At 46.5% G+C, this 24,659-nt stretch overlaps 1 protein-coding gene across 5 annotated transcripts in view; it reads left to right on the forward strand.

Annotated features, from left to right (window-relative positions):
* The window catches only part of AGAP1 (ArfGAP with GTPase domain, ankyrin repeat and PH domain 1), a 633,884-nt gene that overhangs the window by 513,501 nt on the left and 95,724 nt on the right, over positions 1-24,659 (forward strand). Inside the window, exon 12 of one of the 5 annotated variants that reach the window (XM_025404405.1) lies at positions 21,160-21,183. The exons of the other annotated variants lie outside the window; for them this stretch is intronic. Within the exon in view, the coding sequence (XP_025260190.1) occupies positions 21,160-21,183 (24 nt within the window). The remainder of the gene's footprint in view (positions 1-21,159; positions 21,184-24,659) is intronic. 5 annotated transcript variants of the gene reach the window in all.

Raw genomic sequence — 24,659 nt, forward strand, 5'->3', positions numbered from 1 at the left:
TACCGAAATACCCGGTGGATTTGGGGTGCACCTGTACCCTTGATCTCTGCCTCTGCGTGTTTCTAGGCCAAAGGGAAAACCAGCTCTCTACCTAATTGGAACTTCTGGTTTTATTGCATATCCTGGAGGTCTTGCTTTGTTTTTATTTTCCCTATTTTCCTGGCTTGATGGTATTTCCCGGGTGCACCTACATTAGCCCACTATGGAGAAGCCCTTGGCAGTTTTCACAGAGCAAGAGGTTGAAAGAAGCCACCAATGTGAAAGTTGTATTTGCTGTAAAGAAAGCCATTATAAGTTATTGGAAACCAGATTCAAATTCCCTAATTCGAGACTGATGACTTTTATTTCATGAGTTTTACTTAGGTATTTTATCTTCTGTGTTTTGTGGCTCCAAATTACGAAGACTATTGGCCTTGCCAGAAACTGATCACGATAAAGTTATTTTCCTTCCTGAACATGTGTCCTATATATTTGCTTGGCCTCGGGTTTTGTTTAATCCCTTCAAAGGCCCTTTGAACTGACGTTTCAACATGACTCCTTCTCTGTGAGGTCTCCGCTAGGAAGCGGCCATGATGTCAAGCCCCTTCACAGCTAAAGTAGTGAGTTCACATAGTGGAAGAATCTTCTGGGTTGCATCTTATGAAAAAAAGAAATCCACTGCCTTTTTATAAGAGAACAGAACATTTACACCGTCTTGTTGAGCAAATGAACGTTCAAATGGCCAGCACAAAAGAAATCCCCAATCTCTAACCTCACAATGAAATCGCCATGGACAAAAGATCACGGGATACCGGGCACACTAAACTGGAAGTGACACAAAACCACAGCAGAATCCGCTCACACCTGCCGAGGTTCCTGGGGGATGGTCTTTATATCAAGGATCCTGGTGCCGCAGTCAGCCCGAAACACTCCGAGGAGCAGAGACGCTCCCCTCTGCAATGGTGGCATTTATACTGATGGCATCTTTAAAAATAAATTAATACACGTCTGATGTGGACAGAGAGTAGTGCTGTCTGACAAGGTGGTCATTTGACTTTTCTTAGGGGTACAAATTTACACTCCCTTCTATGAATAGAGAGAGCTATTTGTTTCGTTCGGAGACAAGACATTGTTAGAAATGAGTGGCACACCTCTTCAACCCAGCCCCTTCCTCCGTGGAGGTAAAAAGATCCTATTAGTTCTCGTAATTGATTCTGAGGGCTGCAGCGTGCCTCATTTAGCCGGCCCTGCGCGGTTCACGCCAGGATGTAATTCATGCACACTGGGACGTCCAACATGGCCGACGCGCCTTGGACACACAGCCTCAGCGCTGCATCATTTTTTAATCAGCTATCTGAGGAATATTTATCTGATCAACAAAGAGTGCTGTCAGGAGGAGACCAGAGGTGACATTAATAAGCCTGTGGTTTCCTGGTACAATGATGGAGGAAGAGTTTAGAATAAAACCCTGCTCGTTTGAGCATGCCGGCAGACTAAAGAATATTTTTATTCTGCTTATACAGAGCCGGTCAAAAGAGTCTCAGGTGATAAGTTTTCAGGCATTCACATGTGTTAGTTTAAAAAAAAAAAAAAAAAAAAAACTTTTAGAGAAACAAATTAACAAATTTTATTTCAGAATAAAAATTGAAGTCCCTCATGTTGCAAGAATCCAGATGAAAAGCTGTAGCTTCTAAAAGTAAGGAGAGGTGTAATAATTGGGAGCTGTTAACGCTAAATGATTCCAGCTACTCTAACTTCGTAGAAAGATGTAGTAAGCTGCACCCTTTCCCCTTCTGTCTCTTTGAAAAGATTGTGACTGTTAGTAATTACAAGGAGTTGAGCATATTATGCCAGGCCTCGTTTGGTCATCCAGACACAAGATTTGTTGTTTATAACTATCAGATGCCTTAAGAAATGTTCTGTGAATTAAAGTTTCCATCAGGCTTTCTTCTTTAAATGCATCACTCTGGTGTGCACCACGTGAGACCCTCACGAGTGGAGTGACACCCATCCCATCTGCCAACCTGAAGACGTAGAAAATACATACATAGCCAGTGTAGACATAAAGCACACTTTGTCCACGTTAGGATTGTGGTACCAGAAGGTGCCACAGTGATCTCTCTTTATAATTCAAAGACTGCCTTATGAATTCAGTTTACTAATGCCTTCGGTGTTCCTCAACAGGAGGGCTCTGTGTGTGTTTGCAGGAAAATTAATACCATTGTTATGATAAGGGTAAACATTTTATCTTAGAGTTTAGGAGTGAGTCTCCCTGCATTGTCTTAACGTGAGTTTTTCAAAGTTTTGATCCTTTTAATCCTTAGAAAATACCTTCCAGCCAGTATGATGATGCGTTTTCCACGTGTGTTTTAAATTCCCAGCAGTCAGCGGTGATTCTCTTGTTGTACCTCTTGCTGTGATACCCACATGTAGCACTCTTGTGTTTCACCTGAGTTCACGGTTCACGTTTTGGCACCATTGTGGGGACAGTGCTGTCCTCCCACGAGTGGCATTCTCTCCCCAGGCCCACTGACTGTACCGTGTACCCAGATTAGAGCTCAGAAAGTTCCATTTAATTTGCAGACTAAAGTGAGAAGAGATCAATCTCGCTGTCTACACTGGAGCTGACAATCAGTCTGTACCACATCTGAAATTATACCTGTGGGATTTCATGTCCATTGAGATTTGCATGTGTGTTTTTAAACATGTGAGAGAGTGCTGAGACATCCCACCGCGTACATAGCTATGGGAGGCATTGTGAAACTCTGTTTACGGAAGAGACTTTTGCCTGTGCAGCAAGCAAAATAGCAGAGTGGAAAACACTAACAGAATGCCCACACCCTGCTGCCTTTTTAGTCAGTAATAGGTGAAATTTTGATATCAGAATAATAGGTTTTGTGAGAAATAACATTAGTAACAAAATCAAAATAAGTTAGCCTGTGTTTAAGAGGAAGAAACTGTATTCATGAAAATAAAACAGGAATTTGACTAACACTTTTATTTGATTTTAATTAAAATAAAGACCTGGAAAGTTTAGTCTATAGCTAGTGCCCCTGAAGTCCCTGAGAATCACCTTTTATTCCAAAGGCCTGAGACCAGAGGGAGGCTGCCAGTGGTGGGCAGTGGCCAGGTGGCACCGAACATCAGCTCGGAGCCTCCTGGTTCCATTTGGTACAGTGCTTCCATAGCCCCTGGGCATGATTCCAGGCAGCAGCATCCGACAGAACCCAAGGTGTTATTGATGATGATAGGATTGTATTTTCTCGTTGAGAAGCTTCTAAACAAGGGAACTTAGAGCAATCAATGTCCCCGGAGACCGATGCACGTTATCAGGACCTTGGTATCAGCCAGAAAACGTCCATTTGTTTAAGAGGAAGACACAGGCACGACATTTTGCACATTAAAATGGATTATTTCATCAATAGGTTAATAGAAAGCCAGGCTGCAAGTTCACTTCCTGCTTATACATCCTGTGGTAATGGGAAAGCGGAGTGTGAAAAATGCAAGGCAGAGAGCGGGCGAGGAAAGAGGCTTCCTGCACCCCAGCATCCCTCCCCTCCCGAGGGGTGCCCAGCCTCCATGCTGCCTATTTCTATGTAAATGCTGCAGAAAGAGGTAAGTTGTACTCTGAGGAGTGCAGCCTCCTCATGGCTACTTCTTTCTGGAACTTGTGAAATACTGTCCCAGACACCAGAGCTGCAGCAGTTAAAAATTAAGCCCGTGCCTAATTCTGCATCATTATGCCTGGGGCCCCTGGTACATATCCATCAAACATTTCTAAAGCGCACATTTGAGAGCTGTGACGGGTTTGGTTTCCTTCGTTCCTCATGCAAGGTATTTGTACCCGTGGGTTCTGAAGATCCTTTTCCCAGGTTTGGAACTACCTGAGACAGATACTTAGGTAGGACCTCATAGATAGTGAAGAAACCTGAAGGTATAGACATAAGGAAGGCTTCACTTGTGAAAAATTAAATGTAGACCCATATCCTGTAAAACTGCAGATGCCTGCTAGTTTAGAGATTATTTCTTACTAAATTATTGGTTGATTTTTTTTTTTTTTTTTTTTTTTTGAGACGGAGTCTCTCACTGTCGCCCAGGCTGGAGTACCGTGGTGCGATCTCAGCTCACTGCAACCTCTCCCTCCAGAGTAGCTGGGATTGTAGGCGTGCCCTACCATGCCTGGCTAATTTTTGTATTTTTAGTAGAGACAGTGTTTTGCCATGTTGGCCAGGCTGGTCTCGAACTTCTGTCCTCAAGTGATCCACCCACCTCAGCCTCCCAAAGTGCTGGGATTACAGGCGTGAGGACCTGGCTTATTTGTTGATTTTCATGCTGCAAAGGAATTGTTAGATGTGTTTAGTTATAACAAGTTAATATCACTTTAAATCAAGAGGCAACTAAATCACAGCCAGTTTTTACTTGTAAGTGACGTAAAATTTGCATCCTAAGTATACAGTGCTTTATCGCAGAATTTTATTTACTTCCTTAGAGGTTCAGGTGTCTCGTGTATGTTTTGTGTTGTCTCTGCAAAGAAATCCAGTGTAGTTAGAAGCACTTGAGATTCATTTCTGCAACATAACTCATCACAGGGGCCTAGGCATCACCCTGGGTCATTTCGTGGCCACCAGAACTTGGTGCACACGCAGAACCTACAACCACAGCCTAAACTGTACTGTTTGAAATTGAGAATTTTGGCTCAAACACTACAGCAGGCAAGAAGAGTTAACCTGTCATAAGTCAGGAACGCATTGGGGTTGATTAGGGAGCTGACCGTTGGCCAGCTCATGCCTTGGGAACCAAAGGGTCAGCCTGGCTGCCTGCTTTGTGGGCCTAAGACCTGCCTCTGGAAATGTAAAGGCCTGCCTGTCCCAGATAAGCACTGCTCACCTGCATTACACAAACGGCCACCTAGAGCCCCGTGGGAGCGTGCACTGGTTTCTCTTCCTGCCGGTGGAAGTTGAGAGAGACAGACGGTCCTGTGAGACCCCTTCTTCAGAAGGTGAATGGCAGTGACCACCACTAAGCATTCGGTCGTACCTGCCTGCACAGCAGGCCGAGCCCTCCAGCCCTGTGGCCTGGGGCTGTGCCTTTCCCTACATTTGCCTGAAGACTTGAGCCACCCTCTTTAACTCTTGGGTTTTTATAACGTTATCTCCTGAAGGGAGAGAGAACGCCTCAAGTCGACGTCGTCCCTGCCACAGATGTCAGCATTTCTGAGTTGATGGTTGGGAGGGTGGGGGCCTGGTGGAGTGGAGAATGTGTCCCTGGAGGTTGGGGGTCCCATCTCAGTGATCCAGCCAGGGACTGCACACAGCCTGCGTGGTGGGCCTGGTGCTCCCTTGTTAAATTGCTTCTCTTCTTAACCCAGCGTCCCGCTGTCGGTGCCTAGGCGTTTTGTCCTTCCTTCTGAGAACCTGAGGTGGCATTTGCTCTTCTGGTTCCCAGGAGCTCCATTTAGAGCCTGAAACTCCCCCAAGTGTCAAAGAGAATGGACTCCTCCTTTCAAGACAGCAGAACGGCACTAGGGTTTTGCTGCTGTAGATAGTGCCTGGATCAAAAATCTGTCTGGGGAAGACAACTTCACTTTTAACAGCTCTTGGTTTTAAAACCTACCTTCTGCAACACATAGGCATGAACTGCTCCTAACCAGGGTCTCTTGATTTGACATGCTCCTAATATTTGGCTGAATCAAAGGGCTTATGGTGACTGGCATCATAGCTCCTTCAAATGGCGTCATCATTTCTCAAGGCAGAGGCCAGTTTTTGTGCTGTTTTGAGTGGCCACGTGTGAAACCCAGCAGGGCGAAGTAGGCTTCTGCACGTGGGTACTTCTTTGATGTGAGATGCGAATCTGATGACCCTGGTCCACCTCCGGCCTTCCCGAGTTCCTCTGTTGACTGTGGGGGAGTTGGAGGGCTCGGGCCAGGGAGCTCCATGGCACCCACCCGCTTCGCGCAGACAGCTCTGAGGCAACGTCGTGTGCTGCTTTGACCTTTTTTTTTCTCCCCTTTTCATTTGTTTTCTTTTCCTTTTTGTTTTCTCTCTTTTTCCCCTCTCCCCTTTCTGCTCTCGGGATGCAGCCAAACGCAAAGCATGGAAACTAAACCGTGTTGGTAGCCTGCGAAATATATACAGCAGCAGCACCAACACCGAAGGTAACGCCTCCACACCTCCACCTGCCCACACCTCCACCTGCCTCTTCCCGCCTCATCCCCTGCCCGCCCCTTCCCTTTCAACACAGGCATGGAAATGCAATTTGCCCAAAACCGCATGCTCCCTTATTGTGTTTGCAGAGTCATTCCGTGGTCTTTTCATCTTTTTGTTTGTGTGTTTTATTTTACCATTCATGTTCCTTTCAGCTTACTTAAATTTTGACCTTTCCCTTCAGTTGTAGAGTAGTGATGTTTAAATTACTTCAGAAACCTATTTTCTCCTCTTTTTTCTTTTCCTTTATACATGTGGGCACTCAGTGTAATATTTCCCAAGTTATTACAGTTTTTAAAAGTGTTAGTATCAGGTGTAATGATCTGTAGCCAAATACAATAGTGTGCCGTGACATTTAAGTAACAGTCTTAATTTGTTTTGTGGAAGCATTCTCCATAATGCTCTCTGCAGCTCTAATCCACAGGCAAGCAGGCCCGGGCCATTTGCATGGGCTGCTATTGCTTGTAAATTCAGTATTTTGTTGTGTTTCTAAAGGTCGTTTGGTGCCAAAGTTCACAAATTGACTTGCGTTGCTTTTTTCACCGAAGACAGCCGTCATTGCTTTTGTATAATAGCAGATTGAATTTTTCCCCCACCTTCATTTGAACAACACAATTATAAATTGCCTTTTTTTTTTATGATTACAAATGTCAAGGGTCAGAATTATTTTGATGCCAGGCAAGGGAAAGCCACCACCATCCGCCCATGCACACATAAGGGAGGCGGGGGTATAGGAGGTGCGATGCAAAGCAGGTCACAATCCAGCGATCTTGGTATAATAGGGGGAAATTTTTTTTCACTTAAGTGCAAGCCAAATGGGTCAAGTAATCGCAAGCTCGTGCCCTAACACTAATTGACTTATTTGGGGATTATTATAACTGTAATATTTTTCTTAATGTCACTGTTTTCTGGGCTGTTGATTTTAGCGATTGCCAAGCCATGGCATTAAATCTCTTGTAAATTTTAAATTGCACGCTATTTCTGTAAACAAGTCCCTCTCTTCACATCCCGGTCATTAACCTTTGCTGATTTATATCGCCATCCTCTTTTTTCTTTCTTTCACAATTACTCCTGTCTTGCTGCTGAAAGCCCTGCTCTCAGCCAGGAAAAAAAAAAAAGAAAAAGAAAGAAATCTGGAAAACAAATCTACATTTTCACTATGGCTTGTTAAAGAGCCATTTTTTAATTTTTTTTTTTTTTTTTTTTTTCTTTTTTTTTTTTATTTCTCAAGGGGAAATTGTTGTCTGTTAAGATACCAATGGAGCTTGGCCTGGTGGGTATCTTCTTTCAAAACACTCAAGAAACACCAAATGAAAGGGGGAAAAGAATAGAATTTAAGAAACGTCACATTCAGTATCGTTTTTGTTGCATTTTAAAGTGTATTAGTGTACTCTTTTCACCGTTTTTTAAAAGTTTTTCAACTTAGCGTGCATATCATTTCTCCTCCCTGTGTACTTACCAAATATGTTGGGGTTTTTTAATTAATTTATTTATTTTTGTATGCATGTAGGTTTGTCACAACAAGTTTGTTTATTGACTTGCAGCCTTTTTTAAAAAAAAATTGTGAGGTCTGATTTCAAATGCAGTTGTATACAAAATTGGGGGATAGCAAGGGGCATACCTCCTTAGCCTTGAGGGCAAATGGTTCCCTGAGACTTGCTGGCCTTCCTGGAGACGCTGGTGGGTGACACGGGACCCAGTAGAACCAAGCGTGAGGATTTGCAGCAGTGCGAGCTTCTCGGCCTTAGCTTCTCAGGTAACACACAGCATCTGCTCTGCCCAGCACTTCGGAGGGGCGGATGGTGCGAATTCCTCTCTGAAATCTGTCAGTACTGTATAGCATTGCAAACTTGGGGTCCCTCTGTCAGTAGCTATGAAAGGCATTCCTGGGGATATTAAATAGTGACTGCATATCCAATTGTCCCTCACATTTTCTCTCATTTTTCTCAGTTACAGTAAGTTTCTGTTTGGTGTTCAAGGTCATGTGTGAATTTTCAATTAAAAGACAGCATTCTTCATTTACTTTGGGTTTAAGATTAACATCTGTACACATGCAATCTCATTTCATATGGTTTTTAATAATATATTACAGAATTCAGACCAGATGCAGTGGCTCATACCTGTAATCCCAGCACTTTGGGAGGCTGAGACGGGTGGATCACCTGAGGTCAGGAGTTCGAGACCAGCCTGGCCAACACGGTGAAACCCCATCTCTACTACAAATAATTTTTAAAAATTACCCAAGCATAGTGGCGGGCACCTGTAATCCCAGCTACTCAGGAGGCTGAGGCAGGAGAATCACTTGAACCCAGGAGGCGGAGGCTGCAGGGAGCCAAGATCACTCCACTGCACTCCAGTCTGGGTGACAGAGCGAGACTCCGTCTCAAAAAAAAAAGTACATTACAGAATTTGTAAAATTACATAAAATAATTATCAAATTCCTTTCTGATTTGCAGCCTTTTGATGTGTGATGTTATCACATATTCACTGTCTATAAAGTGACCCTTCATGAAAATTTGTATCCTGAACTTTTTAGCTTTGGTTTAACCTCATGTCTTGAGTGTTACACTAAATATACTCATCCCAAGTGGAGTACCTTTTAAAGTGGCCCACTTGAGTGATTTACTCAAAGGCACCCAAAAAACACCACCCAAGTAAGGTGGACACTAGAGTTTCCTGTGTCTAGAGGGAGAACTTGAGCTTCAGGGATAAGGGGAGACACCCACTGGGAGATGGGAGTGGACTCAGCTGTTCTGGAACTTTCCTCGGGATCCAGGTTTAGGAGAGATGGGCAGAGCCACGGTTTGAGTCTAAGGATCTCTCTGAAGCCCTTTTTCTTCTATGTCCTCTCTCTTCCGGCCCCTGGACCACATTATCTCATTTAATCTTCACACTCCCCTTGCCAGGTAGGTATCATGTGATGGATGGGAAATTGGGATTCTGATAACTCAAGTGATTTTCTGCAGAACAAGCTAGCATGTACCAGAGGCAGGACGTGTGCCTGGATCTCTTGACTCTGGGACCTGCTCACAGATCCACGTGGAAGGAGTTTGTGGATGGATATCAGGAGTGGATAAAAACAAACAAAACGTGCAAGGGAAACGCACAGACAAGATTAAAAAACAAAAATATTTTATCTGTTGTCTGTCCATTATGGCTAACACTGAAACCGAGATAGAAACTTTGGATATATATGATTGCACTAATGTACAAACTTTTGTTGCTTTTTAACAATGAACTTTCTCAAGATGGGTGAAATTGAATATTCTTCAACCAGAATACAGCTGTAACTTTTCCATCTCAGGAGCTTGTGAATGGAAGGGTGTCTTAATGATATGATCCTCCAGTAAACTGCTGACTCCCAACCCAATGGAGAAAAAGCTCTAAATACCAGATGACTGAGGCTAGACTCACACATGTTCAACTCTAAAGTAAGTGTATTGGAGAAAGAACAAAGTGGACCAAGTGGCGGAAGAGTGGACATTGTGCAAGAGGAAACTCGGGAGGGAGGCCTCTGATCGCTGCACGGCAGGGCAGAATTGCACAACACCTGGACCCATCTCCAGGCCTTGCCTGCCCCATGCCGCTAAACACAGATGATGTTATCAACCGCTGTGAGTTGGGTGAACACATGGGCTCTTTCAAGAGCGTTTAAGCTCACTGTGTTTGCAGAAGAAAAGTACTTCCAGTACCTAAACAGATAAAGCAGAGAGGTTTTAGGAAACAAGGGGGCACTTCTTGGGGTACCAAGCCCATTCCTTGGCAGCAGAACGAATACTTAAGATAGGCCTCTTCACACAGGTGATGACGCTTGCATGCAAGTGTTAGCGAGATTCAGTATTGGCCTAAAGTCCTAATTGGAGCCTGTCTATAAAGGCTCATTTCTGTGGATTTAGAGCTCGCCCCAGCAACAGACCTGGGAAACCTCTGCTTTGGGTACTTCTCTTCACGACAGTGGGCCAGATTGCTGGAACCCAGTCTCCAACACTGCGATTCCAAGCATAGGCATGGCCATGGAGAAACAGCAAACCTCCTTTTGGAGATTTCATCACAGATACAGCTTTGGGCCTCAGGCCTGCAGTCAGACCCGCACCTGCCTTCTCCGCTGAACAGCCCAGATGGTCACTGTTTCTCTGAGCAGATGTGAGCAGGCCTAACTTGTGGGCCATTCCCTCTACCACTCGTATTCTTGGTCACAGTTCTGAGACTTCAACTCATTCACAGTTAAACAAATTACAGACCCACATCTGAGAATGATGGTCTTGCTGAGTGTGAGGTAGGCCTGCCTGCTTGTTCCTGACTCAGCTCCCTGCCGAGATACGCCATTTCCTGTGCTGGGTGCTGGGGCAATGGAGAGGGTAAGGGTGCACCCGCCTACTGCCCTCAGGGAGCTTACTGTCAGTCTAGGAGGCTGCACAAAGGATCTCATGCAGAAGGAGGGAGGAGGCCCTGGATGCTCTGGGGGCTTTGTGGAGAGTGGAACTACATTTAATTTAGGGGTCAGGACAGGTGTCACGGCCTGCGGGATGTGACAGGAACCACAGCGACCGCATCCTCGGCACTGAGCAATTTCCTGCATCCTGTCGTGCACCCCTAACAGAGGGAGATGTTTTCCTCCTTGTTTTATAAAAGAAGAAACCGAGCCTGGGAGAAGGGCAGACGTGAGCCCCAGGAGCTCTCAGGGAGATGGGGCTGGAATTTTGGGTGGAGGCAGCAGCCTGCACCTGGACGGGGCTCAGTACAGAGCCTGCCGCGCCCTTAGGCTTGAGTGTGAGGTATGTGCAGAGGATTCTTCTGGGACTGGGACCGGTGGAGGGGACTAGATGATCCACAGATCTGCAGACAGCCATCATCGTCATCTCCAGCAGAGGAAGAAGGCAGCCCTGCCTGACAATCTGTGACCCATCGTGTTGTGTGTTTCCTGAAGGACTCACTGCAGTGTCTGATCAAGGCCCCCGCCAAATGCCCCAGCAGTCTCCCCAGTGCCCCGTGCAGGTCCCCACTGTGTGAGGCTGCCTTCCAGAACCTGCTCTCTGCAGTGAGCGTTCTCCAGGCTCAGACGGGGTTCTCTTTCACACTGAATCACTGCTCTTGTTTGTACAAGGCAGGCGTGGGCACCAGACTCAAGCCCAAATCTTAACTCAGGTGGTCTTGGTTCAGTCCCACATCCCCACTTCATAGCTCTAACCTTGGGTTCTTGATGTGTCTTCCTTGTACCTCGGTTTCCCCACCTATAAACTGGGGTGATGACGCCCACTGCACAGGGTGTGGGGAGGAGTCAGCAAGCTAACATACCTAGAGATGTGGAACATGGCCCCTGCATTGGTCCTTGCCTGAGACCAGAAGCCCCAGTACTCAAGTACCCAGATTCTCTCTGTTATTCAAAGAAAATTGCAGTGCTTGAATATTGTTTAAGTAGCCAGGAACAGAGATTTGATAAGAAGCGTTGCCTGTGAAGCATAGGGGGGGAGTTTAGAAATGAAGCTTAATCTGTTTTCTAGACTTTTAAACCTACCCTCCTGCTTCCATTTGCTTTCTCCATCTGAGAAGAATCGTCAGTTGTAGAAATTTGGCTAAAAGCATGAGCTGTCGAGTCACACACGCCTGGGTCTCATCCCCTCTCTGCCACTTCCCAGCTCTGTGGCTTGGGATGCTTTCCTGGATCTGTCCTTCCTCTCTGCTCTTTTCTTCCTCTCGCACGGAGACAATGAAACCTACCTTGAAGGGTGATTGAAGAAGAAATGAAGTGAAGCCTGTGAAGCGCTTCCCACAGAGCTTGGCACGTGGGTAAGCTGGCCACCGTGGCTGCTATTAAATTGCTATACAGACTTATTTAATAGAAAAATGACCCAAAGACTCCATGGAGAATATCTGTGGACTATTCGGTGGGCCTTTTTCATGTATCAGTGCAGAGCAGAGCGGGCCAAAGCCAGCCCTCCTCAGTGATGAGCAGCACCAACTAAGAACTAGTGCAGGTAGGCTGGGCTCAGTGGCTCACTCCTGTAAACCCAGCACTTTGGGAGGTCGAGGTGGGCGGATCACTTGAGGTCAGGCATTCGAGACCAGCCTGGTCAATGTGGTGAAACCCCGTCTCTACTAAAAATACAAAAATTAGCTGGGCGTGGTGGTGCATGCGTGTAATGCCAGCTACTTGGGAGGCTGAGGCACAAGAATCTCTTGAACCAGGGAGGCAGAGGTTGCAGTGAGCCAAGATCGTGCCACTACACTCCAACCTGGGTGACAGAGCAAGACTGTCTCAAAAAAAAAAACACTAATGCAGATAACTTCAGATTAGGGAAACACTTGCATGGGAAAAAACTAATGCAGGTAACTTCAGATTTAGGAAACCCTTGCACGGGGAATAACTAGAATTGACGTTTTAGGGAGAGAAGCAAGATTGCTCATTTTTCTAGCCCCCTCCTTTTGAAAGGATGACAGTGCTGGGCATCACCTCGGCGCTGGGCAGCACCTAGGAGAGGAAGCCCCCCGTGGACAGTGGAGGGTGCCACTGCAGGTTCCTGGTGAGCCCGGGGGCCGGGTCTCGTGATGGCCATGCTGGACTCTTGCAGAGGAACCCGCCCTAGGCCTGCCCAGCGTGACCGTGTTGACTTATTCCTATAATTAGGAGCCCAAGGGGACCTCTGCAAAGTGGGGAGTGTGTCAGGATGAATAACAAATGGTTACCGCTTAGGAACGAGATAAATCGAGATAAATCACAGCACGCGCCTCTCATTGCTTTCTCTTTCTAAACTGAACACTTGGGCCTGGAGTTTTCACAGGGTGTCTGGGACGGAGAAAGTACAAGGGAGACCTCAACACTCACCCCTGCCATATCACAAGATGTTTTCAATTTGCAGTTAGGTACCTTTTTTTTTTTTCTTTCCAAGAGCTTTGTTTTGGAGTCTTTTCTTAATTTAAGACATGCATGGGCCAGGCACAGTGACTCACATCTCTAATCCCATCACTTTGGGAGGCTGAGGTGGGTGGATTGCCTGAGTTCAGGAATTCAAGACCAGCCTGGGCAACAAATTTTTCTCTACAAAAAATACAAAAATTAGCCAGGCGTGGTGGCACACGCCTATAGTCCCAGCTACTTGGGAGGCTGAGGTGGGAGGAGCTCTTGAGCCCAGGAGGTGGAGGTTACAGTGAGCCGAGATGATGCCATTGTCCTCCAGCCTGGGCAACAGAGACCCTGTCTCAGAAAATAAGAGAAAAAAAAAGGCACATATGGCATCCTACAGATCTGGAAGCCAACGCTTTCAAATGGAGTTTCTTTACACGTGGCCCTTGAACTGCTATCCCAACTCTTTATGATGTGTTTGAAAAACAAAAGCGTCCTTTGTACGTCATGAGAACCTTCCCGGGGAATATTTAGTAGTTAAACATTCCTAACCGTGTAATTTACCTGTGGGGATTTGCTTCTTCGCAGAATTAATCACACTCTTCTAAATTAAGCCACAGGACAACACCTCTGTTGGACTCTCTTGGCTTAACAAAGATATTGACCAAATTCAGAGTTTCCAAAAATAGTTACCTGAGAACCGTGAACTGCGTGTGTTTAGAATGATCTTTTGTTTTTGTTTAAAATTAATAACTTCTCAATTATAGTAAGGGGTGGGCTTTATGTGTTATTTTCCATAGGTCTTGGTTCTGTACAACCCTGGTCCATATTCTCCAGGCTTGCCTGCTTTCTTTGTTGGTTTTTTTTTTTTTTTTTTTTTTTTTTGGGCAGGGAGTCTCACTCTGTTGCCCAGGCTGGAGTGCAGTGGCACAATCTCCGCTCGCTGCAGCCTCCATCTCCAGGGTTCAAGTGATTCTCATGCCTCGGCCTCCTGAGTAGCTGGGATTACAGACACCCGCCACCACACCCAGCTACTTTTTGTGTTTTTAGTAGAGACGGGGTTTTGCCATGTCGCGCAGGCTGCTCCCGAACTCCTGACCTCAAGTGATCTGCCCCCGCTGGGCCTCTCGCAGTGTTAGGATTACAGGCTTGGGCCACTGCACCCGGCCAGCAGGCTTTCTTTCACATCAATCTTTTCCTACAAAAACGGGAGAAAATTTGAAAATAAAAACTGACTTTTTAATACTGCGCTTTGGCTGACATCTTAACTTTTGGCATAGTTGGGTAAAATATCTAAGCCACGTGCCTATGTAATAGATGCTTTTAAAACAGAAATACTGTAGGATTTTACAAAGTATACGATGGAAAATAGCATTAAAGCCCGGGTGGGTGCCTGACATTGCCACACGTTGCCGCTTAGGGTATGGGTCGTGGTAGAGGGAGAGAGACCATAAGGTAGTGAGTACATTCCGTCTGAGTCTCCAACCCCATTGCATTGACAGTGGCTACCTGGAGAACTGTGTGAAGAGGAATTCTGGGGCTGCACCAGCCTCTTCAGGAACAGTTAGGAATGTCTGTTTTTCAAAGAAAAGGAGAGAGAGCTTCCCTTTGTCATCCCGGGTCCAGCGTGGCACCTCCCTTGCAGATAAAGCTGAAATCAGAAAGATGAAGTGGGCTGTTCATGGGCACCAGTCTGTCGATGGCAGAGTGGGAAGTAGGTTCCAGGAGAGAGAACCCCAAAGTTGGAGCTCCAGTTCGGACAGAAACTGGGAGAACCCATAGCGAAAACTCACTTGTTAAAAGGGGAAAAAGAAAAAAGGCTTGGCGGAAGGTAAGCATCGGTGGTAATGTGTTCACCAGGGCTTTGTGGTGTGTCCTAAAACAGAAGTCCCAATTCTTTTACCAAGGGCAGGAGTGGAGAAGATGGTTACTTTCTGCTCAGGCCTTGGCTATTGTATTGTCCCGCCATTTTGCAGTGGTGCCGTCTGGAGGCCTCTGGGCTTGGTAGATCCTGGACTCTTCGTACAGCAAACATGCCCATCCTCCACGCTGAGCGTGTCATCTCTGCACCGTTGCGATAGCACATTTCGGTTTCATCATGGGTTTGTCATTAAATGTGTCACAAAAGATGCTTAGCCTTGTGGATGGAACACTGGGTGGGCCTCAGGATCCTGGATTTCAGGCTATAGGGCACCCTGGGAGAACCTCCTCTCTCCCCAGGACCCAGATTCTCATCCGGTCATTGAAGAACTTGGAGTGAGTGACTTCTACATCCTCCTCAAGCCTTTTTTGATTCAGATGAGAAGCAGATCTCGGCATTGCACCTGCACCCATCAGTAATTTGTTTTTTTGTTTTTTTGTTTTTTTGGAGACGGAGTCTTGCTTTGTCACCCAGGCTGGAGTGCAGTGGCGTGATCTTGGCTCACTACAACCTCCGCCTCCCAGGTTCAAGTAGTTCTCCTGCCTCAGCCTCCCAAGTAGCTCGGACTATAGGCGCACACCACCACACCCAGCTCATTTTTTTTATCCGTATTTTAGTAGAGATGGGGTTTCATCATGTTGCCCAGGCTGGTCTCGAACTCCTGAGCTCAGGCAATCTGCCCACCTCAGCCTCCCAAAGTGTTAGGATTACAGGCATGAGCCACTACGCCCGGCCCCATCAACAGCTTTGAGCCATTTTGCGTCATAGTCCAGGACACAGATCCAGGTCCTCTTGGCCTTTGCAAGAGCACAGTACAGTTGTCCTCTTCCCCAAACCCCTCGCCCGAGACCTGTGTGTGCCTCTGTGCCTCCCTCCTTCCCTCGCCTGGTACCCACGCTCCCCCATGCATCCTTGTCAGATGCCTCCTGTTGAAAGCAACTTCCAAATGTGAAACGGTTTTCAGCTGTTTTTAGCCCTTTAACCCTTTGTCTGCTAGAATTCCGCCAAAAAATAATTGATGACGGATTGGCCCATTAACCTTTAAGAAAAAAAAAAAGTTTGACAGCCTGGATTCGTGTAATGAGGAGGGATTCCTTGTGAAATCAGTCTGATGGCTGAGTTTCTTGCCCCTAAGGAGGCAAAATTAGCCCCACGGGGCCTCGTCTGCATAGAAACTGGACACAATTAGTGTAATATCCGGTGTTATTAATGTCGTTTGGAATAATTGGGCAGGTTGATTTCGACAGGTTCATGGTGCTAAAATACTATTATAGTGGACCTTTCCACAGTTAACCGTTAAACACAGAAAACTGTTTAAATCCCTGTGAGCCCAATCACAAAACTTTATTAAACAGCCAAGCCCTGGAATGTCACACGGGGAAACAGCACACCGTCCGTTACTTCGGGCTTTGGGGCGTGGTGGCGTTTTGATTTTTCAGGAGCAGGGGGATTAATTTTGCTGTCTGTGCGTGTATCTGAAACTTCAACATGCTTTTAATAGATATACCATCAGGAACTTCTACAACCCAAAATCCGTTTTTACAGTGAATGAAATAGAAGCCACTGTAATTGTCACTAATAGGAAGTTTGTATTAGTGAAATGACACCACGAAAAATGAAAGCTCGGAACGGGGCATCCTCACGGGTTCGTGCTTGTTCTGCACGTTTGAAGTGAGGGTGGCAGCGGAGAGTAATGCTCGGCTCTGTCTCTGACTGATGGGCCTCACACTGCCAATTACTGTTTTGATCATTTCTAATTTAGTTGCTCATAAGTAAAATGTCATCACCATGCCACTTCGTAATGTGCTGCAGCCCTTCGGGGCCATCGGGGATTTGAATAAGGCTCTATCATCTGCTAAAAATTCTTCTTTGAACCTCAGGAGGAGCATGTTCCTGTTCTCTCCACACAGAAGAAGGGAAAACACTTGGGTCCAAAAATCTATTCACTGTTTACATAATGAGTGTAAATGGTCACACCAAAGTGTAAACACGGATTAAATCTTGAGATTTGCTAGGTGTTGACCTAATAATGTCACCAGAGCAGCACATAGGAGATCACCACGAGGATAGGTCTTCTCCACTGGATTAGTCAGAACTGGGTTTAGTAACGACAGATATCCAATTTTAAAAGAGTCAGACACTGGGCATAATGGCTCACGCCTGTAATCCCAGCTACTCAGGAGGCTGAGGCAGGAGAATCACTTGAACCCCGGAGGCGGAGGTTGCAGTGAGCTGAGATTGTGCCCCTGCGCTCCAGCCTGGGTGACAGACAGAATGAGACTCCTTCTCGGATGGATGGATGGATGTCTCATGTAACCAACTGTAGGACAGGCAGGTGGAGCTTCAGGGACCTCAGAGGCACCAGGCTCCCTGCCACCTCCCATCCCTGGCTTCACTCTGCTGGGCAGTAGCATTCGTACCTGTCCGCAGGGAGTGGCCCGATAGCAGAAGTGCTCCTTCCCATGGAGCGGGCAGAGGCACCTGCACCTGTGGGCCACATCCTGACAGGTCCCAGATAAGAGGGGAAGGCACTCGATGGACCCAACTCAGATGTGAAACGCTGGAGGACACTTGATGATGCGCCCCCACCAGGACTGATCAGAGCGGCCAGGGTCATCACATGCTCCAGTTGGACAGACACAGATGGGGCCATCCCTGCCCCCCGTGCTGGCCAGGGAGCCAAACAGCCAGCAGGTGGCACATGGAAGGCCCAGAGGACCACCACCTCTGGGCACCATGTCCCCAGCATTTACCAGACTGGCCTGATTGTGTGAGCCAACATCAGTTAGAAAGAAGTATGACAGACCGGGTGCGGTGGCTCACGCCTGTAATCCCAGCATTTTGGGAGGCCAAGGTGGGCAGATCACCCAAGGTCAGGAGTTCGAGACCAGCCTGGCCAACATGTCAAAACCTCATCTCTACTAAAAATACAAAAATTAGCTGGTCATGGTGGCAGGCGCCTGCAATCCCAGCTACTCGGGAGGCTGAAGCAGAGAATCACTTGAACCTGGGAAGGGGAGGTTGCAGTGAGCTGAGATCGCGCCATTGCACTCCAGCCTGGGCTACAGAGTGAGAATCCATCTCAGAAAAAAAAGAATAACAGTAGCACAAGCTGTTGAGGGATTTCTGGGGAAACTACTTTCAAAAGGCCCAACCCTCTTGCTCTCTTGGCATGAGGAATAGGAGAAGATAATGGAAAGCCACTGGAGACCCTTCCGGCCCCTACGCCATCTTTGATTCCCAAGGAGAGCTCCTTCTTTTTAACGTTAATTTGTTTTTAGGAAATGGAGGAAGAGTACTGCCACTTTAAGAGAGGAAAATGATTACACGCAATAATGGCTGTAAAGTCCTGGCATTGTGCCTGGTACAGAATTTGGAGCCCAGTGGTGTTATTTTTTGTATTTATTATTCCGTGCAGTAGATTTGTTATAGATAAACAGATTTCTTCCTGAAAGTTGTAACATGACTGTGCAGTTGCTCTGTAATCCTTGTGCTTATTTTTTTAATCTTGGGAGGCAGAGAAAAGTCACATGGCAGATATAAATTAGATCTGAAACTCTGCGTATGGGTATTCACCTATTACTCTCCCTGAAAATAAAAAAAATAAAGCCACCTAAAGACAGGATCCTAGGAAACACATGGGCCTAGCATAGCTGGATTCCACTCGGCAGTGTTGGTGTAGAGTGGCCTTAATTAGGCTCTGTGCTCAGATGTTAATCCTTCCTCAGGAAGCAAGGTCCAGCTGTTCAGATCCTTGTCATAGATTTCAGGGCCTGAAAATCCAAAAGAAGGCACAGGGTAGTCCCCCTGCTGGGGCCCGCCTCTGCATGGAGCGTGTAGGGTTCCATCTCCCGCCTCTGTCCTGCCTCCCCCAGGGCAGACTGAGCCTCTCCCCTCCAGGTGTCCCAGACGTTTGCAACACAGTTCAGCCCCGGTCCCCATCAGCACACCCTGCCTGGGAGAGGCCAGCCCAGGGTCAGCAGCACCATTGCCTCTTGATTTGGGAGCTGGTGCTGGACCCTGCGTTGACGAGACAGAGGGGGCCATCTTCTGCTTCTCCAGGTATAGGCTGAACCATCCAGTCAAAACAGAACGGAAACCCCAAAGAGCTGTTCATCGGCATCTCACTGCATTCACTGCATGGTGAACTGCTACTCACACGGAAAAGCGTGGCGTTAAGACCTGCCCTGTCATCACAGGGCCTTTGTGCGTGCTTCGTACACGTCAGAGACAGACCATACCCAAGGATCACAGAGATGGCACAGCTTCCTGCTCACCACACTTTATCACCGAGCTGTTGATCCTGAGGATTGCAATTCTTGTCTTCATTTCTTCATTATTTGTATAATCCTGTGCTTTTCCAGGTTTAGAGTTATCGCACAGGACTCCCCCTCGAAAAAAGAATATCTTAAGTGAGCCTAGGGTTGCACAGTTGGTTCTTAGTTGGGAAGCGAAGCTTAGCGGTGCTTTCCTGGGTCAGCAGGGCCTATCATGGGGCTGGCCTTCCTAATCCATGCCTTTACCTGAAGCTGGTGCCCGTCAGCCTGGATCCCGGAGTGTCTTGCGTCTGTTTCCTCTTTACTCTGCTGGGCCTTGTTGGTGTTTCATGGTCATTAGCCAATTAGCCAGGGTTTCATTCTCCAAGAGAGGAGGCCTGAACCTGAGCAGGCCACCCTCAGACTCTGGCTAATCCGTCACCTCCAGGCAAAGTGTGAAGTCTTCTCTTTACCACCTCTTCTGAGCGGCTGCGGATGCCAAGTGGTTCTTTATGTTACTTTTAGGGAAGTATTTAGCCCATTCACGAGTCTTTGTGTCTCTCCTTTTCTACTCACAGATATAAATATATGCCCATTATTTGGGAAGGCCTGCTTAAATACGATTTTTGTGTGCTAGTGTACAGAAATGCAATTAATATTTCTGTATTCATCTTGTATCTTGCCCATTTGCCAACTGCTGTTAGGTTTTTAATAATCTGTAGGTGATTTGGGGTTTTCTATGAAGACAGTCATATACCTTGTGAATGTCTTTATCTTCCTTTCCAATCTCTCGGTCTTTTATTTCCTTATTTTTGTCTTGCTACACCGGGTAGCAGGGATGAAAAAAAGCAGTTACGGTGGGTGTCCTTGTCTTGAGCATCCTGTAACTGAGTGTTCAAAGGTATGTTTCTAACATCTCACCCTTAGGATTAGCGACACTGTGGGTTTAGGGAGAGATCGTCTCTGTCCAAGGTAAGGGAGTTCTCTTCTATTCCTTGTTGGCTAAGAAGTTTTAATCATGTTCTTTCTCTTTATTTATTTTTTTTTCTTTCTTCTGGTTGAGAAATTGCACGTTCTACTTCTTTTCTTGCAGAAGTTTACCACATAGACTTAATTTACCAACATGTGAAGTGAGTCCTTAACCTCCCCCAGTACAGCAGTCCAAGGCCCCTATGACATCCTAACTCCCATGTCCTCACCGCCACTCTCACGTTCTCCAGCATTTTGACTTTTCCCATGGTAGGCATTGTCATTAGCAGTTTTAGTCGGTATTGTTTTTGTTTAGATTTTTGTTTTTACGTATTTATCAGTTCCTTTGCTCATCAACCCGTCTTTCACAAACCTGCCTTCTAGGATCTTCCTGAAGTACTTTTTTTTTTTTTTTTTTGAGATGAAGTCTTGCTTTGTCACCCGGGCTGGAGGTCAGTGGCGTGATCTCAGCTCACTGCAACCTCCGCCTCCCACGTTCAAGTGATTCTCCTTTCTCAGCTTCCCAAGTAGCTGGTATTACAGGTGCATGCCACCATGCCCAGCCTTTTTTTTTTTTTTTTTTTTTTTTTTTTTTGTATTTTAGTAGAGACAGGGTTTCGCTATGTTGGCCGGGCAGGTCTTGAACTCCTGACCTCAGATGATCCACCTGCCTCGATCTCCCAAAGTGTTGGGATTACAGGCGTGAGCCACTGTGCCTGGCCCTGAAATATATCATTTAGTAATTTCCCTAGTGGACGTCTATTGGTAATAAGCACTTTTGGGGTTTTTTGCAGAAAAATTGTATTTCGTTCTTTCTCTTTCTTTTCTCTTTCCCTTTCTTTTCTCTTCCTTTCTTTTCTTCTCTGCTCTTTTCTTTTCTGATTTTTCTTTCATAGGGTCTCACTCTGTGACCCAGGCTGGAGTACAGTGGTGTGATCACAGCTCACTGCAGCCTCCATCTCCCAGGCTCAAGTGATCCTCCCACCTCAGCCTCCCAAGTAGCTGGGGCTACAGGTGCAAGCCACCATGCCTGGCTAATTTTCAAACTTTTTGTAGAGATGAGGTCTCACTATGTTGCCCAGACCAGTCTTGAACTCCTGGGCTCAAGTGATTCTCCCACCTCACATCCCAAAGTGCTGAGATGGCAGACGCGATCCCCTGCACCTGGCCTGTATTTCACTCTTGTTCTTCAGAGTGAATCTCAAGAATTTTCCTGAGTCTCAAGTCTACACTGTTATTTTCCCTTGAGGATATTATTCCACACTCTCGCGACTCTGACTGTTACTCTTAACAAGTCTGTGATCCGTCTTAATATTTGTTTAAGACCAATCTGTCTCTAGAGACGGGGTTTTACCATGCTGACCAGGCTGGTCTTGAACTCCTGACACCTTAGGTGATCCACTAGCCTCAGCCTCCCAAAGTGCTGGGATTACAGGTGTGAGCCCCTGTGCCCGGCCTGTATCAGTAATGCTTTGGATCTAAATCTGCTGTCTTGTTTGCAGTGTGTTGGGTGACCTCTGGTTTTGAGTTCAGATGTAATTGGTCTCCATCCATGGGAAGCTTTCCTGTAGAGAAGATACCAGCAGCCAAGGGAGCTCTGAGACCTGGGGCTTCCCGGCTCCTGTCCTTGCAGGATTGCCGGGTGCTGGACCCTGGGTTTATGTTTCCTGTCTTAGGACCTTATCTGTTGTGCTACCAAAGGTGTTTGCCTCTCAGGGTAGCCTTCACTTTTGCAGGTTTTTAGCACTTTAGGCTCACAGTTCTAGTTTCAGCTCGTGTATTTGATTTGGGGAGGGAGAAGGAGGGTCCTCTTGGAGATCAGGCCTCACTGTGGACTGCTGTGTTGTGAAGCAGTCAGCTTGGAAGGGAAGTCAGGCCCCAGGAACAAGGGAGAAGTGCTTAAGTGTTGGGGAGGGGAGCAACTGCACAAACTTCCTACACGGTAAACTCAGAGAAGGATTAAAGCTGGGCCAGAGCCAATTTCACAGTCAGGCAAGGGCTGAAAGTAGAAGGCCGTGGAAGGGTACAGATTGGCGGATATTGCTAAGCAGGGCTGTGACTGATGAGATGGCAGTAGGAAGAGGGAGAGGGAGGAATCCAGGTAATTTTGAGATTTTATGATTAGAATAGCATTGTAATCATTAAGAGAAATACAGAACCCCAAGAGGAGCATTTGAAAATTCTGGCAAATCTATGTGATGCGTGTTAAATTTGATATGAGGACAAAGTATTTGAGAAACAATCCATAGGCATTTAAAATTCCAAAACCGATTAGATATATGAATTAGTTATATATGTGTGTGTGTATATATGTGTATATATGTGTATATATGTGTATATGAACTGTACATGTCTGTAGGAAGTGACTGACTAAGCTTCGGAAGGAAAGGAACCCTTAAGAAGGAGGGAGGAGGAAGGAGGAACATTAAACTTGAAGTTTGCCTTCACTAAAGGCCACATGCAGAGGAACCAGGGAGGAGAAAGAGAAGCAGTGATCAGAAAGCTGGAAAGAGAACTATAGTTGCACAGTGAGAAGATGGCAGGCACGCCACAGGCACCCCTCCTTGCCCTGGGGTAGACATTGCTAGCTAATCACAGATCCTTCTCCAGGAGCCTGGAGCCAGCCTTGGAGATCTCAACACAGAACTCTCTGCAGCTGCTCAAAGCTGCCTGCATTGAGAACACAGATGCAAGATAGTTCTCAGCTATCTTGCATCACTCCCACAGGATCTCCAAGTTGCAAGGGCCTTCCCAATCACCTGTGAGATGCTGAATTCCCACCAGTCTCCCTCTGAAAGGGCCACATTCAAGGGCCTGAAACTCCCAAGGGAGCAGAACCCATAAGCTCCATCTATGGATAGTTGTGAGAGGGAAAGAATCTTCCACTTGCGGGGTCTCCATCATTTTTTTCTGTCCTGGGTTGACTCCAGGGCACCCAGAACAGGTGTCATCCCTCTTCCATCAGACAGAAGTCCCCTGTGCTCAGAGTCCCCAGTGAGCAGTCCCTGGCATTGGGCTCTCACTGTGGTGCCTGCTGGCTACCACCCTGAGTGATGGAGACAGGACCACCTCCTCACCATTGTGGATGACACACTCACAGCCTTCACTTTCATCGGGAGCCCCATTATGGGCTGGCTGTTCACTGCAGTCCTTCAGCCTGTTCATATTTGTAGTTGGGAAGCAAAATCTTCCCCCCAAACCCCTCTTGCTGTTGGGGTCCAAGGGAAGGAATTCTAGTCATGCATTTGACCATTTGAGTTGTCAGTTCAGCTCAGAGGTCCTCTTCTTTTTAGACCCTGGGGATGGGAATAAAACCTTAGTTTATCTGCTATCCCCCAAAACTCTTTGCTCTCAAAATTTGGTAAGCAGACTTTATATGTCTTTATCCAAGTCATTGATAAAACATAATGAATATTGAATGAGGCAAAACAGAGGTAAAAGTTCCATGGTTGACCACTGCAGACCTCCTACTAGTTTATGCTACTTAGTACCCCTTAGTTGTGAATCCATGAAACTCTATTCATATCTTTCATTCACCCTGATAAATGCCTTGCTCACATCTGGGTGAGTCTTCAGGGTGATCAAGCATCTCAGAAGACCAAGGGGGAAAATACTACAAGATGGTGGTGCCTATCAGCCCCATAAGGTGCTCCAAAAAGAGGGGGGTCAGTGAGAAAGAAGACTGAGCACAGCCCATGACCCCTGGCTGTTCCTTGATTTGTAGTCTTATAAAGTGAGGTTTCAATCGGGTGGATGATGGGGAAGCATTATTAGAAAAGACAGTGTGGTAAAGAGCTGGATGCATGCTTACACGTGTCTGCTTTGCACACTGTGCAAGTGAAGGATGAAGAAAAGAGGTGATGATATCTCTCAAGGATGGAGTGACATCAGGAAGTGAGGTCAGGAGGTCTGTAGAAGGGGGACATCAAGTTTGCAAGAGAGTGAGGAAACCATGCCAAATCCAGGTCCACAAGAAGGTATAAGGGGACCAGGTAAATGATGCAGAGAGATAGGGGAAGAAAGGACCAGGAGCTGAAAGGAGAGACAGAAATGTTGAGTGACATAGAAGGTACTAGAAAAGGGAACTTACTTGTGTCCAGTATAAGAAGACAGGTGGTGGGATAGATTGTTAAAGTGAATGTTCAGCCAGGTGCAGTGACTCATGTCTGTAATCCCAGCACTTTGGGAGGCCAAGGTGGGCGGATCACCTGAGGTCAGGAGTTCAAGACCAGCCTGGCCAACATGGAGAAACCCGTCTCTACTAAAAATATAAAATTCGCTGGGTATGGTAGTACCCACCTGTAATCCCATCTACACAGGAGGCTGAGGCAGGAGAATCACTTGAACCCGGGAGGCGGAGGTTGCAATGAGCTGAGATCACACCATTGCGCTCCAGCCTGGGAGACAAGAGCAAAACTCTGTCTCGAAAAATAAATAAATAAATAGAGTGAGTGATGAAGCCGTAGAACAGCCACCGTAGGGAGCACATT

The sequence above is a fragment of the Theropithecus gelada genome, chromosome 12 (assembly GCF_003255815.1).
Source record: "Theropithecus gelada isolate Dixy chromosome 12, Tgel_1.0, whole genome shotgun sequence".
Classification (NCBI taxonomy): Eukaryota; Metazoa; Chordata; class Mammalia; order Primates; family Cercopithecidae; genus Theropithecus; species Theropithecus gelada.